The 18,449-nt window shown below is 52.2% G+C and overlaps 1 protein-coding gene across 4 annotated transcripts in view; it reads right to left on the bottom strand.

The window, feature by feature from the left end:
- Positions 1 to 271: 271 nt before the first annotated feature.
- Positions 272 to 18,449, bottom strand: part of ZC3H12D (zinc finger CCCH-type containing 12D) — a 36,034-nt gene continuing 17,856 nt past the window's right edge. For all 4 annotated transcript variants that reach the window (XM_043457365.1, XM_043457367.1, XM_043457366.1 and 1 more), the window contains exons 3-6: positions 12,195 to 12,334; positions 7,750 to 7,984; positions 4,684 to 4,790; positions 272 to 3,005 (exon numbers count right to left, since the gene is read on the bottom strand). In XM_043457365.1, the coding sequence (XP_043313300.1) occupies positions 2,215 to 3,005; positions 4,684 to 4,790; positions 7,750 to 7,984; positions 12,195 to 12,334 (1,273 nt within the window). In that variant the 3' untranslated portion in view covers positions 272 to 2,214. The remainder of the gene's footprint in view (positions 3,006 to 4,683; positions 4,791 to 7,749; positions 7,985 to 12,194; positions 12,335 to 18,449) is intronic.

Below are 18,449 nucleotides of genomic sequence, written 5' to 3' on the forward strand. Positions count from 1 at the left end.
CCTGGGAGGCTCAGATTCAAGCGATGGAGAACTCTGCAGGTGTCCTCGGCAACAGCAAAGGCTGTCTCACCTTGGGCCTTGATGCTTCTCCTGGAAAAGGTGAATTCCAGCCCTCTCCCACCTCCCCTAAGGGAGAAATAACAGTAAAGCAACTATAGCCTCAGCCTTTACACGCACCGTATCTAACTTGAGAAGCCAGCCCTGGGCATGGGGGAGGTGGGAAGCTACCACAAGAGAAACTGATATGCAGTTTGACAATGGAGAGTCCAGGTGCAGGAAAAAAATGATTTATTCTTGGAACACAATAACAGCTATGCAACTAGGAACATTCTATTCACTCCCATCCCATTCATGTTTTGTGTCACAAAGACATACCAAGACTTTGGAAAAAATTCCAAAGGGGATTACATTGAAATATGCTGTTTCTCCACATGTTTTTGTGCTTGTCTTAATCACAGTGAACCAAATAAAATAGCTTTACAGCTTACTAAAACTCAAACTTGTCCTCAAAAGAAGCAGTTTAAACATTCCTCATTGTATATCGGCAACACAACAATTCCAAGTCAGGACACAGACCCAAGAGACAAAAGCAGCTCTACCAGAAAGCCTGTCTTGTCGAAAAGAAAATAAAAACCACCGTGAGGGAAATCCAATTTGTCTAGAAAGACTGGGTCTTTTTCAGGACCATGGTCTCAAAATACTAAGGTACAATTCTGTGTGTTTCCTCTTTGGAAAAAAAGAGGCGAGGAAGAGATCTGACTGAAACCACACTAAGAATCTGGTTTAAAAAGATGAAAGGGTTTGCAGGAAATACATCATCTCTGTATCTCTAAAGGCAGCATTGACCATACTGAAGGGCACAGAAGCAGATTCTCCAGGGGAAACCCTGGTAGTGCTTGCCAGTCTGCAGTCTTGCTGGGGTCTGGGAGGTGGATTTCCACTGGGAGATGCCTCAGGTCTTCTCAAAAACAAAGCAGCCAAGATCTGTGAGTTGGACTGGTACCCCAGAGTGAATGGGTAGATGCCACCCAGAGCTGCCAGGGCTCCAGAGGACACAGGGCCTGCATCCTGGCAGCACTGCCTCATCTCTGTCTATGGCAAATAGGTAAGCCCTCCCCTTCCCAAACTCAAAGCAGTAGCTAGCTAGGAGAAACCTCATAGACTGAGAGGCTCATCCGAGCTCTCCTCAGATCCCCCTGGAGGTTTCTGAGCAAAAGTCCTAACTCACCAGGATTGGGCTCAGCTCTGAGGTGTGGCTCAGAAGGCTTGGCCAGTAGAGGGCCTGGGCTGGAAACTACCATGATGGACAGCTGGCTGAAAAACGAGGACACTTAGCCCTGAGTCAAGTGGGGTGTGTGTGGGTGTGAGGGCCCAGTGACCCGCCACACCTCCACAAACCAGCACAGTCACACAATCTCAGAGTGACAAGTAGGGTCCATACATGGAAGCTAGAACTCTGGGTTCCCCTCAGAGGTTAGAAACAGCTCATATGAAAACCTCCAGGTGCCAACATCTCCACTGGCCAACTGACGACAGATTTCACACTTGATCTGCTGCAATGAAATCCAAGGCCTTTTACCAGTTTTCCCCCTTTTGCCCATGTCCCACATTAAGTTCACATTGCTCTATGTGTGTGTGTGGGCTAAGTAGCTTCGTATAGACTTGTCCCACTCTATATGACCCTATGGGCCAGCCGGACTCCTCTATTCATGGAAGCCAAGAATATATATCACACTGGTAGCTAACAGAAGAATTTCCTACTTAGCCTGTTTAAGTGGGGTATGCTCTGCAATTTCCTATTTCACTCTATTTCAGGTGTCACTCACTAAATTGATCTTGTGACCAACTTAGGACTCCCAGTTGTAGCAGGACAAAAACAGCCATGGAGTGCTCTGGACAAAACCTTGGGGTCCTAGTGGGCATCCTAGTCTTCAGGCAGGAGAAATCACTCCTGCCACATAAGGTCAACCTTATTCTGCAGGACATGGACTTTCAGCAGCAACCCCTGTGTCATCAGTGAAGGTCATCAAGCGCCGCCATGGGCATCACAAAGGGTGATGAAGCTGGCCTCCTCCAGGAACTGACCATCTTTAAAGCAAAAGGGGCTGGCTCCACAGGGTGGGCCGGCCCAGGTGCCGGCTGATCTTCGCCACCAGCCCAGTTAGGGTACAAGGCAAGACTGGGTCATCACACGCGGTGGCTTCCACTAGCTCCTCAGCGCTTCCCCACGGGTTCACTGGACCTTTGGAATCTCTGGATGAGGAGCATGAGCCTGGCCACGTCGGAGAGCTCGGGGAACAGGGCCATGATGCTGTCCACCTCGTGGGGCGGGAAGATACTGCAGAGCGCGGTGCGCGCCCGGGCGCGCGCGCCCACCTCGCCAGCTACAGCCTGGGGAGCGGGCCTCAAGGGCCCCCCGAAGGCACCGTCGTCCCAGTCCGACTCGGCCCAGGCCGAGCGGCCCGGGAGCTGGCCAGAGCCTGGAGGAAGGACCCACGGGTCGCCCGGCTGCTGGCGCGGGGAGCGCCGGTCGCTCTGCGGGGCGCAGGCGCCATACCCACCCCGCAGGCCGGGCTGGCTCAGGAGGCCGGGTGGGGCTGGCAGGGGCGACAGGGACCCGGGTGCCACCCAATCGGGACCGCGCGGCCCGGGCGCGAGGCCACAGCCGGGACCCCGAGGGGGCACCCGGAGAAGCCCCGGGTCGTCGCTCAGGAAGAGCCGCGAGAAGCTGCTTTCGAGAGTCGCCACGCCCGCCGACCGCCGCGCGGGGGGCAGGCTGCGCGTGCCGGGCTCCCGGGGACCGGGCCGGGCGGCAGGGGCGTCCCGGGAGCCGCCCTGCTCCGCCAGGCTGGCCGCGTGCGCGCTCCCCCGCCGCTCCTCCTCGCCGCCCGCGCCCCGCCAGGCCCGCGTCTGAGCGCGGAGCTCGTCGGCCACCGCCAGCTGCGCCTGGTGCGGCCTCTCCGGGTGGTAGAACTTGCACTTGATGCCGTAGGTGCATTTCTTGCCTGGAAGGGACAGAGTGGGGGTGGAGGGGAGGGGCTGGTGAGACCTTGAGTGAGGACTCCCGTGGGGTCCCGGCAGTGGCCGCCTCGCCCCGCCTGTCTTGTTGGCAATTCCTGGGGTGGAGGCCCCCAGGCCTGCTGCAGCCTTATAAGGTTTGGGGCGAGAGGAGGTGGAGGGCAAGAAGTGTCCTGGGGCGCCAACAAGACGGATGCAGGCGCAGCACTGTGCTCCTCGTGGTACTGGGCTCTGCATACGGTACCCCAGCCGTTACCAGCTCAAGGCAAGGTCTTGTCTACGGACTCCATAACCAGGAACTGAGACCAAATCTCTGGGTCCAGTGACCTTCAGCCTCTACTTCCGCAGGGATCCTGTGGATCCTGCCACCCTCGGAGGTGTAGAGTAGGTACATATGGATGGGCCTCCACTGCTAACTTGGTTTCCTCCCTCCCTCCACCCTCCGGGTCTCCCTGCCCCCCGCCACCCTCTGTGGCCCACATCCCTTGTGCCAACCCTTGCCCTCTTCCTTATAGACTGTTTTAACAGAGATGATCAAATAATTTATCATCCAACCAGGGCCGTTCTGAGAGTGGAAGGGAGAAGAACGGGCCACCAGAATGTGTGTGTGAGCACCTTAATTCTAACAAGAAATGACTTTCAGTATCACTTAGTGAAAGTCACTCAGTCGTGTCCACCTCTTTGCGACCCCATGGACTATAGAGTCTATGGAATTCTCTAGGCCAGAATACTGGAGTGGGTAGCCTTTCCCTTCTCCAGGGGATCTTCCCAACCCAGGCATTGAGCCCAGGTCTCCCGCATTGCAGGCGGATTCTTTACCACCTGAGCCACAAGGGAAGCCCCTTCAGTATCACTTAAGGTGTCCTTAACTTTTATAGGCACAAAGAAACGAGACCTGGGTACATTAAATAACTTGTCAAAACAAGCTAGCAAAAGAACTGGCTAGAAGGCTGGTGTCCCTGGAGGGCTCTGGGATAGAATCCTCAATTCTTAGTGGATAGCACCAACCAAAGTCTCCTACCAACCAAAGCAGGAGGGTAGGGGAGACTGTGGGGCAGGATGGGGGCACAAGGCGCCAGGGGAAGGGCCTGAGAAAGGAGAGCTTCGGGGTGCACACAGATAGCAATCCTGCTTCCTGGACGTGGCTTTGTCTGTGGGTGACCCCTGCATCCAGCCCTCACAAGCCTTATGCAACAGGCGTCTGGGATGGCAGTTCATCATTACAATGACAATAATTACAGCTTTCTGAGTGCCATCCAGAGAGGTTCAGTTACCTGCCCAGGGTCACACAGCTGACTAAGGGCAGAATCCGGACTACAGCCCACACTGCTGACCATCAAACATCTCATCAGGATGAAGCTCTGGTTCTCTCTTAGGCATCTGCTTAATTTCACAAATCTTAACAGGCCTATTTTTAGCAATATACTACACATCAGACACAATAACAACCTTCTCATCCGTTACACACATTTGCCAAGACGTGAATTACGGATGAATCATGTGATCTATACATCCAAACGGAGCCTTCATATATTCTTCATCTGCTTATTAATACACATAGGATGTGGCCTATATTACCTTACATCTTTCTAGAAACATGAAATACCGGAACCCAGGCCAGCACTTCTGACCTGAACAGGGCCCACAGAGGGGGGCGCTACCCACCGTAGGGGCAGTGCTGCCAGGACGGCTCTGGGGGCTTTGGCTTCCTGCTCAGAAAGTTGCTCAAGGTGGGTCCCCGACGGCCCAGGGGGTCATCAGGAGGCATGAACCTGGAAAACAAGCATGGGGGTGGGTGACTGCAAGCCTCCCAGAAACTCACCACTGGCAGCTGGGGGAGGGGGCGGAGGCAGCAGCAGGCCTGGCCTCTCGGTTCCGGGCTCTTTCTCCCACCCGGGAGTTGCCGCGTGTCAGAGACGCGCAGCCTTTGTCCACACTGACCAGTACAGAGCCCAGCATGGACAGCTCCCAGGACAGTGGCCCCGGGCCCCGTCCAGGTGTTTCTCCTGCTGAGTCAGCAGCGTCAGACTCACTCAGCAGCTCTTCGAAAAAGGCAGGCTCCAGGCGTCACAAGAGACCTACTTAAACAGAAGCTCGGGCTGTTCAGGAATCTGCATTTTAACAATTTCCCAGGTGGATTTTAGCCACTGAAGTTGAAATAGCAGTGCACCAGGTCTCCCCGGAACTTAGTCTGAAAGCGGTTCTATGCTGCCTTCCAGAGTCCTCAATGGATGGCTAGAGACCTCCGTGGGGCCACAAACGGCCTCTCATCTTGTGAATTTCATTTCTCGCGTGTCACCCCACAGCTCTGGGCCTCTCCGGTGCAGGATAAAAAATTTACAGAGTCTGAAAGGCCAGTCAGCGGGTCAGTGAGGCAGAGGATACAGGTGCGGCCTGGGCTCCACCCCACCCCCCAAAAACCTGGGGGCTGGGGGGGAATGTCACTCTGTCACTCTCTGACACCACCCTGCCCCCTGCCGGCCCCTTCCCTTCCCAGGCATTAAGGAAAAAGGGAACATATCCACAGAGCCCAGGGCTCAAGGGGGAAAACATTTCTCAGAAGGAAAACTCCCTCATTTAGCACAACCCATTTTTTTTTATATGAATGCTTTCATTCCCAGGAGACACTAGAAGGTCATACAAAGGTTTCACTAGAGAGGGTGTGGATTCTAATTGGGGGCCTGTTTTTACAGACTGGCTTCCCCCTAAGAGTGGAGGGTCATGCTGGGGTCCCACCCTGCAGACCACATCCACCAGGCCGGCCCTGAGCTGGGCGATCCCCGGCCGAGAACAGCCTCTGTGGCTGAGATCCCAGCTACACAGCCGGCTTCTCAGAGTTGGGCCCTGACCAAGAATCCGGGGAGCCACCCAGTGCAGTTATTAAAAGTTCCCTGAGGCTTCACCTCCTGCTCTTTCCTGGGCCTCACAGCCGGGAGCTGGGCCAAGACGGCCCTGTGGACATGCCCTGGGTGCGGGGAGGGCGTCCTTGCCCTCGGGCAGGCGGCAGGCTCTGCACTCTGGCAGCTGGGGACCTCCGGGCAGGCCCTGAGCGGAGGCCAGTGCGTCAAGAGGACTTGGCCTGGACCCCGGGCTGTCGCCAGGCCAGAGGCGGCCATGATCCATCAGACCTCAGTGAGGATTTTCTGGATCCCATGATAACCAGCCATGCCAGATTTCCTCCAGGGCGGAGCCAGAGAGAGGGAGCTGCCAGCCTTGTGAATGTGGACATGACCATGGGGGTTACTGCAGGGTAGCTGCTATGACCATCTGCCCTGGGGCTTAGGAGCTAACCTCTGCCTCCTTTGCTGTGAGTCTGGGGGTAGTGGGGGCACCAGCACCCCTCTAGAGGCACATGTCCCGGCCTGACCTAAGAATAACCACAGCTTCTACGGGGTACAGGCCTCTCTGATCCTCCAGATCACCTAAGAGGTAAGAGTGACTAGTCAGCGCGTGCGTGCTGAGTCGCTTCAGTCGTGTCTGGCTCTTTGAGACCACGTGGACTGCAGCCCACCAGGCTCCTCTGTCCGTGGGATTCTCCGGGCAAGAATACTGGAGTGGATAGCCACTTCCTTCTCCAGGGGATCTTCCTGACCCAGGGATAGAACCCGCATCTCTTATGCCTCCTGCATTGGCAGGTGGGTTCTTTACCACTAGCGCCACCTGGGAAGCCTCTTGACTAAACCAAAGTGTGGTAAGTTCAAGGTGAAGAACGCTCAGCCCAGTGAGGTTGAGAGTTCGCCCACCGCACGCAGCCGGTAAATGGCAGCGCCTCAGCTTGAAACCTCATCTGCTGCTGCCAGGTCTTTGCACCACACACCCAGCCCCCCAGGCTCCAGGCTCAAGAGTTGGTCTGCTGCCTGCAGGCATCCTGATACAGCGGCAATGTGGCCTGTCTGTCCCCAGCTTCCCTTCCCCAGGGCTGCAGCCAGGGACAGTCGCTCACTATCTACAACTATTCCTAGCCATTGGGTGCCCACATGTGCCAGGCTGGCTGGGGGCCATGCCAGATAACACACATACACGCCCTGCCCTCACAGAGCTGGGCAGCTTGTCCTCGACCACATTCCTAACAGCCAAGGAGAGAGCCAGGAATGAGGACCGAGCTGTCATCCCTGGAACAGAAATTGAGATGGGAGCCGTGCCCTCCCACACCTTGTCCCACCCTGTGGCCACGCCCACCCGGCCAGGCTCCTCCCCTTTCCCTCTCAACCCGCGGGCCGTGGACCAGCCATTACTCCTCCCACCGTAGCTCTGCCAGGAGGCCCTTGTCCTGCACCTGTTGTCTGGCCCGTGCCTTGTGACCCTGACCACACCCTCCCCGTCCCACCCACCGCCCTGTCGCTGGTTGGTCCAGGGTGGACCTGACCCAGGGCGGGCAGATGAAATCAATCAGATTCTCTGGAAAATGTCCACCAAGCCGTATGAGGACAGTCAGTTCTAAGGTCTTAACAGCCCTAAAGAAAAGAGGACGTTGCCCGTGCCTGGACACCTGTCAGGCAACTGGGTGCTGGGTCAGCCGGATGTGGCCGTGGGAACAGAAAGGTCACAGGCAGTGGGGACAAAACAGCCCCAAGGGGAAAGCTGGTCGCGAAACAGAGGAGAACCGAGAGGGCGACAGAGATGGTGGAGGAGGGTTGTCTTAGAGCCCCGCGGGCCCGAGCTAGTTGGGATGGTTTCTGCCAGTCACCGCCTCCGCCCCACGCACCCCTGGACCCCGTGGGCCCCACGTACCGATCGTTGACAAAGGAGAACATAAGCAGCCTCTGCTCGATGAACCACTTCCACTCGGGGTTCTCACTCTGCAGGTCGCGGTAGTTGTCGTTGGAGACGATGACGCCGTCCTGCTCGTAGGCCAGCTTCACGATGTAGCGGTCGTCATAGCACACCACGCGCTTGCCGCTCACCTTGCGGGACGGCGTGTACACCAGCACCGCCTGCCTCTCCAGCTCCTCCAGCACGTGCTGCTCTGCAGACCGCAGGGGGGGCGCATGGAGCGTCTTCTCCGGGTGGGGGGATTCCCCACCCCCAGAACCAGCCTCAGACCCGGGGCAGGTCCAGCAACTCCAGGCTCCTTCTCCGATGGCCCCCTCCTCCCCTCTTCTTCCCCCTTCCCCCAGCCGCTTCTACACCCCACCCCTCCCCCTGCCCCACGGCCCAGCCCATCAGGCCATAAGCAGAGGTGTTTGCCAGCAGCCTGAGGTGAGGTGGGCTCTTGGCTTCTGTCCTGAGGGTGGTACCCAGCCAGGGAGACACACTTTGGAAGGAAGAGTGGCACCTCCGGCTCTGTCCTTCTCACCTGCCACAATGCCCCTCCCACAGTAGACACCAGTTCTGTTTCTGGGGAAAGACATCTTTCCTGTTTTAACTAGCATCCTGGCAATGCCTGAGGAATTACCAGGAGCTCCACATCCACCTGGAAGTCTCCTGCTGGGGCTTTTACCAGAGAACCATGACCCCCTATGATACAAGCATCTACCAAGACACTTCAGGCAGGAACAGCCCACAACTGGCAGCTCTGAGGGACACAAGAATGTCACAGGGAGAGGCCGGAATCTGCAGCCTGGATTCTGGTCTTAGCTCCAGCTCTGGGGCTCAGACGGTAAAGACTCTGCTTGCAATGCAGGAGACTCAAGTTCGATCCCTGGGGCGGGAAGATGCCCTGGAGAAGGAAGTGGCAACCCACTCCAGTATTCTTGCCTGGGAAATCCTAGGGACAGAGCAGCCTGGCGGGCTACAGTCCACGACTGCAAAGAGTCGGACACGACTGAGCAATTAACACTTGACGCTGGGGTGCTTCGCCCCTCTCTGAACATCAAGTTTGACATTTATAAGGAAAATGACTCCTGCACCTGCCTCACAGCGTCCGTGGGGACACTGAACCGGTCCATGGGGGGCTGGCGAGCCCCCACAAAACCTGGGAGGACAGAGTATGTCTCAGGTGGTGCAGGCATTACAAGGTCTCTTAACAGGAGCTGAAATCTGCATACCTGGAAGGTCTACTCTGTAATCTTAGTTTCGAGTTTGGAGACAAAAGAAATTCCTTCCACATGAAACAGTTACTCCCAATGTGGAAGAATATGAGCACGTTCTTCACAAATCATTTCTCCCCTCAAGTCTAAGTCCTTTGCTATATGATATGGTTCCCAGACTTTTAAAAAGTGCATAATGCATATAATGGCACAAAAATCACTTGTAAAAAATTACATGTGTGCATGGTGATCATTTTGTAATGTATAAAAATATCAAATCACTGTGCCATATACCTGAAACTAATGTAATTGTGCTCAGTCATGTCTGACTCTGCGGCCCTGTGGACTGTAGCCCGCCAGGCTCCTCTGTCCATGGGATTTTCTAGGCAAAAATACTGGAGTGGGTTGCCATGCCTTCCTCCAGGGGATCTTCCTGACTCTGGGACTGAACCCATGTCTTCTGCAGTGTGAGTGGATTCTTTACCATAAGCACCACCTGGGAAGCCCACTAATATAATACTGTAAGTCAATTATACTTCAATTTAAATTTATAATTAATTTCTTAAATGCCATGCATGCAGCACTCCCTTTGAGAAATAGCACAGTTCGTGCTTTGAAGTCCCCACTGTGGCTTGAAGTTTACTCTCCCTCCACTCCCTTTAAGATAACCCAATTTTTAGAACTTTGTATTTATAATTCCCTTGCTTTTACTTTTTAGGATGCATACGTATGTACCCTTCAAAAGGATTATTTCCAATGTGATTATGAACCTCCAGACTTTACATGAATGGACTCATCGTGCATATATCCTATGCAACTTGTTTCTTCGTTGAACATTGTGTGAGGGACCATCGTGCATATATCCTATGCAACTTGTTTCTTCGTTGAACATTGTGTGAGGGACGTCTGGCCACGTCAGGGTTATCAGTGTTGCACAGACATCTCCCTGTACAGGAGACAAGGATTTCTCCAGGGTCTGTCTTAAGAAGTGATACTGCTGAGTTGTAGGGAAAGCTGCCTTATGAGACAATGCTGAATGATTTTTCAAAGTAGTTATATCAAGTTACTACTCAACACATCATCTAAGACGAACTTGCCGGCACTTGACATTTGCAGGTTTTTAAGTTTTTCCCAATCTATATATAGATTGGGTATATATATATAGATAGATAGATAGATAGATAGATAGATAGGGTATAAAGTAGCCTCTTGTGGTTTTATTTTGCATTTCTCTGGTTACTAATAGAACTGAACATCTCTTCATATGTTTATTGGCCATTTGTGTTTTCCATCAAAGGCTTATTCATGCCTCAGCACATATTTCTATCTGTCCTTTCAGTCTTACTAGCTTGGAGAAGTTCCCTGTAGATTCTGGGCCGTAATCCTTCATCAGGGATATGTGATGTGTGGCCTTTCCCAGTCTGAGGCTTGTCTTTTCATGCTCTTGTTTTTGTGGTATCCACTAATGAACAGAAGTTTTTATTTTAATGTAGGCAAATTTATGACTCTTTCCCATCTCCTGACACTTCTTGTGGCTTGTTTAAAAATTCTTCCCTACCCCAAAGTGAATTCCCTACTCTTTAACCATTCAGTGTTGCATAACATATATTGCACAATATTGCACAACTGTTGAAAGCCACCATCCTCCACATTCAGACCATAAAGAGTAGTCTGGGATGAGTGGTCCATGATGAACACAAGTGTTCATTCCCTGGCTTCTCAAAACCTCATTGAAAGAGCAGTGAAAAAGTATAGAAGGGGGAAGAGATCCATAATCACATTAAAAATCACATTTAAAAAACAGCAGCAAAACCAAATTTTGATAAATTTAGGAACACAGAAAGCAGGTAGGATCATACTGATCCTACATTAAAGAGGGAGCCATAACCCCCGAAGGTGTACAGAAGCTGAAGCAGAGGTAGAGCCCGTTCTCTGCAAAGCCCCGCTTTCCAGTAGAAGTGGAGAGTGGGGAGAAGTCAGATGATTAACTGAAGGGTTACTATGGGGCAGCCGCATCCACCCTTTCCTATAAGGGAAGTGAAGATGTAACTACAAAGGAGGAGGCCTTTGACCGCCTACAGTAAAACATCACCCTTGTGGCAAAGCCACTTTCAGTTCCAACAGCTGCCTCTTGCCTGTTGAACGCAGGGTGCGATGAAGCAAACCCTGCTGGTCAACATAGTCAAAGGTCAGCCTTGACTTTTGGGGAAAGATCCAAATACCAGGAGAGAAAGTCCATGGAAATTGCATAGGTGTATATTTAACCAGTCTGGTTCTTTATTCACAAGTATACACTAACAAGCAAAGGATCACCAGACTTTGGAGAAGAAGATTTAATAGCACAGAGAGAAAAAGAGAAGGGAACAAGAGAATCAGAGAAAAGAAATATGATTCATGGACCTTCAGAGAACTTTTTCAAAGCCTGTATCAGTATAGAAATATTCAAGAGGAGACAATAAAACAAGAAAAGCATTTTATTTAAAATAGAATCAGAAAGAGAAGAAGAAGCAATTGGTAAACACTGATAGAACTGAAAACAAAACCAAAAACCTTCAGTTAAAAGACTGGAAGAAAAACTCAGTGAAACCTCCCAGGATCACTAGAGGTCAGTCATACCATCGCTAACGTGGCTGAAACAACACCAATAACATCTCAGGATGGGACCTCTTCTTATAAGAAAGCCAGACAAACAAACCAAAAAAAAAAACAAAAACAAAAACCTGTTTATTTAAATGACTTATACTGTTCTTCGTAGCTTAAAATATTCCTAGCTGATGTAAGAATTAAAAATAAAGAATTCCCTGGATCTCAACTTCCTTTTTTTTTTTTTAAATGAAGAGATTGGACTAGGTATTCAGTGGACCGAATGGATGTCTCTTTCATTTCCTATACTCTATTAGGGGTGGGAAGAAGACAGACTTTTTCTGCAGAGTGTTGAAATTTATAAAATAGCTATTTTTGAAACTTAATCTTTCACAGTATAAGAGTAAATACGCCCAATCGCCTGTTCAACAACTATTTATTGGGCACCTACGACCTGCCAGATAATACACTGGGTGCTAGGGCTCTGGTTGTGCTTTCACAGAGTTTAGAGTTCAGCGAGAAAGACATCATCAAACAGACGACAAGCAGACAACTGCAACTGTGAGGAGCGCCGCAGAGGAAAGGTGTGCAGTGCGTCCTGAGAGCGCAGCCGCCCCAGCATACCTCTAATCGGGGAGTCAGGCCTCGGCGGCTCTTTCCTCCAGGAGGGGACAAAAACCTTGATGCAGCTGTGTCCTCTGTCCCTAAACCAGTCCACGGCCAGCTGGATTCCCCGGCAAGAGAAGACTTCTTTATTCCCATGGCTACAATGAGAAAACAAAGAGATCTGTAGAGAAGCAGGCGGGTTACCTCAAGAGTGATTTTTCCTGGGAATAGCCTGGATCCTAGTCTCATCATCAAAGGGAATCAGGCAAATCTGCATTTTGAAAATAGGCCATTCTTTACACAAAATATATCCCTTAATCGGAACCAATTAGCTTGTGATAACACGTAGGGGGTCTCAGGCTCCTTGGGGAGTACATCCATTCCAAGGATGAAAAGACAAGCTCCTCTTATTAACTGAAGCTTATAAGGATCAAGAGAGGGTTGTCAATGTGATAGTGGGCTTCCCAAGTCCAAGTAACAAGGTCACGTGCCCCACAAATTCCACTGAAATCATCGATGGAGGCGGGAAGGAGAGAGCGGTGTGAGAGGATGCTCAGAACCAGGCAGGGGCTTGTTACTGAAGGTCTGTCTTGCTCCTAAGAGGTATGAGAAGCCGTAGACGGATTTTAAGACTGGGGGTACGTGTGGTGTGTGGCGGCTCAGAGATAAGAATCCGCCTGCCAATGCAGGAGACAAGGGTTCAATCCCTGGGTCGGGAAGATCACCTGGAGAAGGAAATGGCAACCCACTCCAGTATTCATCCCTGGAGAATCCCATGGACAGAGAGCCTGGTGGGCTACAGTCCATAGGGTCACAAAGAGTTGGACACGATTTAGTGACTGAGCAACTGAGCAGGCATGCTTATGTGATGTGAGCTGATCTGATGTCTGTCTCAGAGCTCCACCTGGCAGCAGAGAGGACAATAAGTTGGAAGGAGCAAGAATGGAGGGTGGACAGCAGTTAAGAAGCTGTTGCAGTGACTATCAAAGCAGAACCTGATGGTGACCTGGACCCAGCTGGTGGTGATGAAGAGGAGTGAACTTGAGAGACAGATACTCAGGAGGTAATATCTCCAGATGCAGTGATCAGTTGGATACAGGGATGCTAGCAAAAAAGACACTGAGGAGCTTTTAGATCTCTAGCTTATATAAGGGGATGGAGGGCCCTGAGACAGACCCTGGTCTGGAGGAAGACAGGATTTAGAGAAAAAGATCCTGAGTTTGGTTTTGGACACATGTTGAGATGGGAAGAGCCTTGGTGACCTCTAAGTGGAAATATTAAATAAACAGCCAGGGTTCAGAAGAGAGGTCTGAGTGATAAAACGTGTGAGTCATCTGTTTAAGTACTGGTTGGAGCCACCACGTGGAGAGAATTGCCTGATCGCCTGGACAGGGAGTGAGTGGCCGGGGAACTGGGCGTGGAGGAGCTCCGGAGCTCAGCAGCTGGTTGCAAGCAGAGGAGGACAATCACACAAGAGACAAGAGGCATCATTCAGAAAAGTTCAGTGGTTAAGACTCCACGCTTCCAATGCAGGGGACCCAGGTTCAGTCCCTGGTCTGGATAAATTAAAAATTTAAAAAAGAAAAATTAAAGAAAAGAAAGGAAGGGTGGTAAAACTAAAGAGACTGCACTGTGGGAGCCTTGAGAAAGAAGCAGTCAAAGACTGCTCTGAGAAGCCAGAGCATCCCTTAAAACATCCCTCAGACTCAGTCAGTAGAGGTCAGCAGTGTTTTGCTGGAGAGGGAGACAAGCGCATGGATTTGAGATACTGAGAATGCACGCTCAATGGAACTCAGCCATGGATGGGCCACAGACCAGCTTAAGACTAGATCAGCCACCCTCTGCTCACAACTTCTACCCCATCGCAATCCCTCAGCCCTTCATCCCGCGATGCACTTCCCTCCACTCCCACCACAAGGCCCTGGTACCAACTATTTTCTCCCCTCTTAACCCAGTCTATTCCTCCTTCTCCTTTAGATCTCAGCTTCATTGCCACTTCCTTAGGAAAAGCAGCTCCAGCAGATTCCCCTGTTACGAGTCTTCACAGCAAGGTCACGTCCTGGTCCTTCCTGCACTTACTTACCACCCACGGGATGAATCGCACCCCCTCCCTTTCTAGATCATGGGCTTCCCAGGTGGCACTAGTGGTAAAGAACCCACTTGCCAAGGCAAGAGACATAAGAGACTCTGGTTTCATCCCTGAGTCGGGAAGGTCCCCTGGAGGAGGGCGTGGCAACCCACTCCAGTATCTTTGGCTGGAGAATCCCATGGACAGAGGAATTCCATGGAACCCTACAGTCCAATAGGGTCACAGAGTCAGACACAACTGAAGCAATTTAGCATGCATGCATGCATTTCCAGATCATAGGTTCCTGTTGCTGCCCATCAATTCCCAGCACCTAACACAGCGGTGCCTGATCATTGATAAGGGTTCAGTAAGAACATGTCGAAGGAATGAATGACTGAGAAGAAGCAGGTCTTGTATGCAGCTGGAGGAGAAGCAGTCCAGAAGGGTTGGCTGGAAGGACCCTGATGTAGGAAAGGTTTGCGCGTCCAGGGACCAAAAAGAGGACAGTGTCGCTGGAGCGTGTGGAGTGAGTGAAGGGAAGGTGGGGAGGTGGGGAGGTGGGAGGGGGCGCGGCTGGGTGCTCAGAGAGTCAGGGTCCCCACGACTCTCGCATCCTCTCCACATCCAAGCAAGGCCAGCACATAAATCCTCATATCTGTGCTTTTGCTGGTGTGTGGCTCCTTCTGCTGTTTCCTCAGAGAGGGTTAGGAGGGGTCAGGGTTTGTCAAGAGAAAAGGGGAGTCTGGAAATGCTCATCACTAGTGTTGGAAGCCAGGCTTTGTGGAGATTCAAGAGGACTCTACACCCCAGGGACGTATCAGGGACCAGGCCTCAACCCCTAGGTCCATAGGGTCTTCCAGCTTAGGGCAATAGCCCTTTGGCCGTTGAGGCTAGACTGTAAGGCTTCTGCAAACAGTAAGCAGAAAAATATCAATGGGGCCATCCGTGGAAAAAAAGGAAGAGGAAGTGGAAAGCTAGCCCCTTCCGCCCCAGCAGAAATTGAAAAAAGAAAGGAGATGGAGGAAGAATGTGGAGGCCATTCACAGGGTCCTTACCTCACAACCCCCAGGCCTACCCCACCCACTGAGCCATGAGGGGCTGAAGAGGTTGGAAACACTGGGACAGGTGTGAACAAGAGGCTGAAGGCTTGTCTCTTGGCACAACCTGCGCAAGTCACAAGCCTCTCAGAGAAATCCTGGTTTCAGCGGATGCAGCATCCCCCAGGACTGCAGGGCCGTCGTGAAGAAAAGTGGCATCTAGGTGAGCCTGAGGCAACACCCCTGGATTCCCTGCTTCCCCTGGAGGATGGTGTGTGGCCTGGGAGTGGACGAACAGGGGGGATCCCGGGAGGCACTAGCAGTAAAAAAAAAAAAAACAAAACCCACCTGCCAATGCAGGAGACATAGAGTCACTGGTTTGATTCCCAGGTTGGGAAGATCCCCTGGAGGGGGCCATGGCAATACACTCCAGCATTCTTGCCTGGAGATGCCCATGGACAGAGGAGCCTGGCGGGCTGCAGTCCACGGGGTCGCAAAGAGTCGGACACGACTGAAGTGGATTAGCACCGCACAGGGGGACAGTCGTAAAGCCAGCATGGCTCCCCCAAAGGCCAAACAGGACCCACGTCCCTCTGTTGACCGTTCCAGAAGCCTGGCCAGCCCAGTCACTCTGCAGCAGGGTCCAGTGAGGGTCCCAGACCTTTCTCCCAGCCAGCACCAGGTCTCAGAAGCTTCCAGCTGCCATTTGGGAGAGGAGCGGGAGAAGGGAGAGGAAGCACAAAGCTGGAGTCGTCCAGAGGACAGAAGAGGCTGAGCCACCACACATGGGCAAGTGTGAAGCTTGCTCCCTCCTGGTTCCTAAAAGGTGGTGAAGAGATTTCAGGTATCGCAGGAAATAAAGTCTATGTTCTAAGCAGCTGCAGCAGTGATGTGAACATTTGATGACACCCACACTCCCACCTTGCCCCCCAGCACAGGTATCTCTTGGCTACAGCAAAGTCTGCGCATGCGTGCTTGGTCGCTTCAGTCACGTCTGACTCTTTGCAACCCCACAGACTGTAGTCCGTCAGATTCCTCTGTCCATGGGATTCTCCAGGCATGAATACTGGAGTGGGTTGCCATGCCCTCCTCCAGGGGATCTTCCCAACCCAGGGATCGAACCCATGTCTCTTGCGTCTTCTTCACTGCAGGCAGGTTCTTTACCAGAGTCACTGGGGAAGCCCTGCAGCGATGTCTACCCTCAGTCATTTCTCAGGAAGACAAATCGTTGCACAATTCTTTTTTTTTTTTTCACAATTCTTTAAAATTTGTTTCTATGGCATGCCATGTGCGGTGGGGGATCTTAGTTCCCCGACCAAGGATGGAAACTGTGCATTTGGGAGCGTGGAGCCTTAACCACCCGACCGCCAGAGAAGTCCCTGCAGTTTTTCCTTGGTTGTTGTCTTTTCTGTGACTACGTCTACGTATCTGTTCAACTGTTCAAATGCCAGCTTTCCATCCCTGATGCCTTCGATGGGTGTGTGATTTGGGGCAGGGATGGGGGCAAAATGAACCCAGTGCCTGTGAGGGGACAAAGATGAGAGGTGTGACCAGTTCAGTGACTCTGGACAGGACCTCAGCCTGCAGTGGCCCCGGCTGGAGGCAGGAGGGGGTTGGAAGTTCAGGAATTCAGGAAGAGAAGAGCTAAGGAATGGAGCCACAACAGCTTCACGCAGCAAAAACTGGCCCCACAGCTTCTCGGACACAAGACTCCAACTAAGAATCTCTGAAGATCAGGTTAAGTACCACTTAGGCCAGCTAGGCCAAGGCAAGGATGGAGGAGGTACTTGTCTGTCCATCAGTGCAGCCAGGACCTTCCCCTTCTCCCTAAGAAGCGCCTTCTCTTCCAGCTGGAATTCCAGGCTCAGGGAGGTCAGGCACTGGCCCTCTCTGGAATGGAGGATTTTCATTCAGGATTCATTCATTCATTCCCGTTCTTGCACAGACCCTACCCCAAATTCAAGAGCCTTCTGGTCTCTTGAAATGTGAAGATTATCTATTGTTCAGTCCTTACTATGTGGGTTTTTTTTTTCCTAAACCAACCCCATCATGGCTGCCCTAGATCTGGCCACAGAACACCCTGGGCAATGGAAGGATTGATGCCACAGCAGGGAAGACCTGCTCGCCACATGGGAGCCGGCAGAGCTCTGGTAATAAAGCTCAGTGGTCACCCTGGGAGCCCAGGCCCTGCATTCAGAGGGAGGGACGTAAGCCAGAGGCACCCTCCCCCTGTGTGTCTCCTCCACTCACTCAGCATCCAGGTGTGAGCAAGCATTTCCATCAATGGGGCACTGTGCTTGGGGGCCTGGGGAGCAGCGAACGAACGGACCTGCCCCCGCCTCTCAGAGCTCATTTCTAACAGAGTCTGCGTACCTGGCCACTTTGCACATGCACCTGATTCAACCACTGCAAGGAACCCTTGAGGACGTGATGGTGGCCCCATTTCACCCTTGAGGAAACTAAAGCAAAGCCGTGTGCCCAGCTCACTGATCTTGCAGCTGACCTCACAGCCTGATCTGTTGGGCTGCAAACTCTTCCCCCGACCCCGTCTCCATTTTTTTCCCCTTTATTCCTGCCCCTCTCCAGTCTCCACCCCTGGGGTCCAGACAGCAGCTCCTTCAGCACAAAAATTACCAGCTGGTAAAATGCTCAAGCTGAGGGCGGGACCCTGGCGCTTATTAACATTCAGCGAGAACCAGTTCATCAGGCAGCAAGCTGAGCAGTGGGCCCTGGGAAAGGTGAGAGGAGTGGTAGGTTTTGAATAAAGGGAGGTGGTGAGGGAAGTGGGCTGGTGCCCAGGGCAAATTCTGCCTGTGTGACAAATGTGCTGGGGGCACCCGCCCATTAGCGTGTAGCCATCTACAGTAACTGACAATCCAACTGAACACTTCTGTATCATTAACTGTTGCCCAAAAAATCTCTGCAGAAATTAGCAGCTCACAAGACAGTCCTGTGAAGAGTGAGGCGGTGGTTTTGGGGTGGGATGAAAGGAAAAGTTAAGCAGTGAGTCCTTTGCGGTGTGAGATATAAAGGCGTAACAGTGACTGAATCGTGTTTCTTATTTGGGGTTAAATTGCAAACACTCTGAAGCTGGAGATTATAGCCATTTCACCAGGAAATCTCTCCCCAGCTCAGATCTGGGGGGGTGACTTCTGAGAGAGGGTGCTC

This window comes from Cervus canadensis, chromosome 33 (assembly GCF_019320065.1).
Source record: "Cervus canadensis isolate Bull #8, Minnesota chromosome 33, ASM1932006v1, whole genome shotgun sequence".
NCBI lineage: Eukaryota > Metazoa > Chordata > Mammalia > Artiodactyla > Cervidae > Cervus > Cervus canadensis.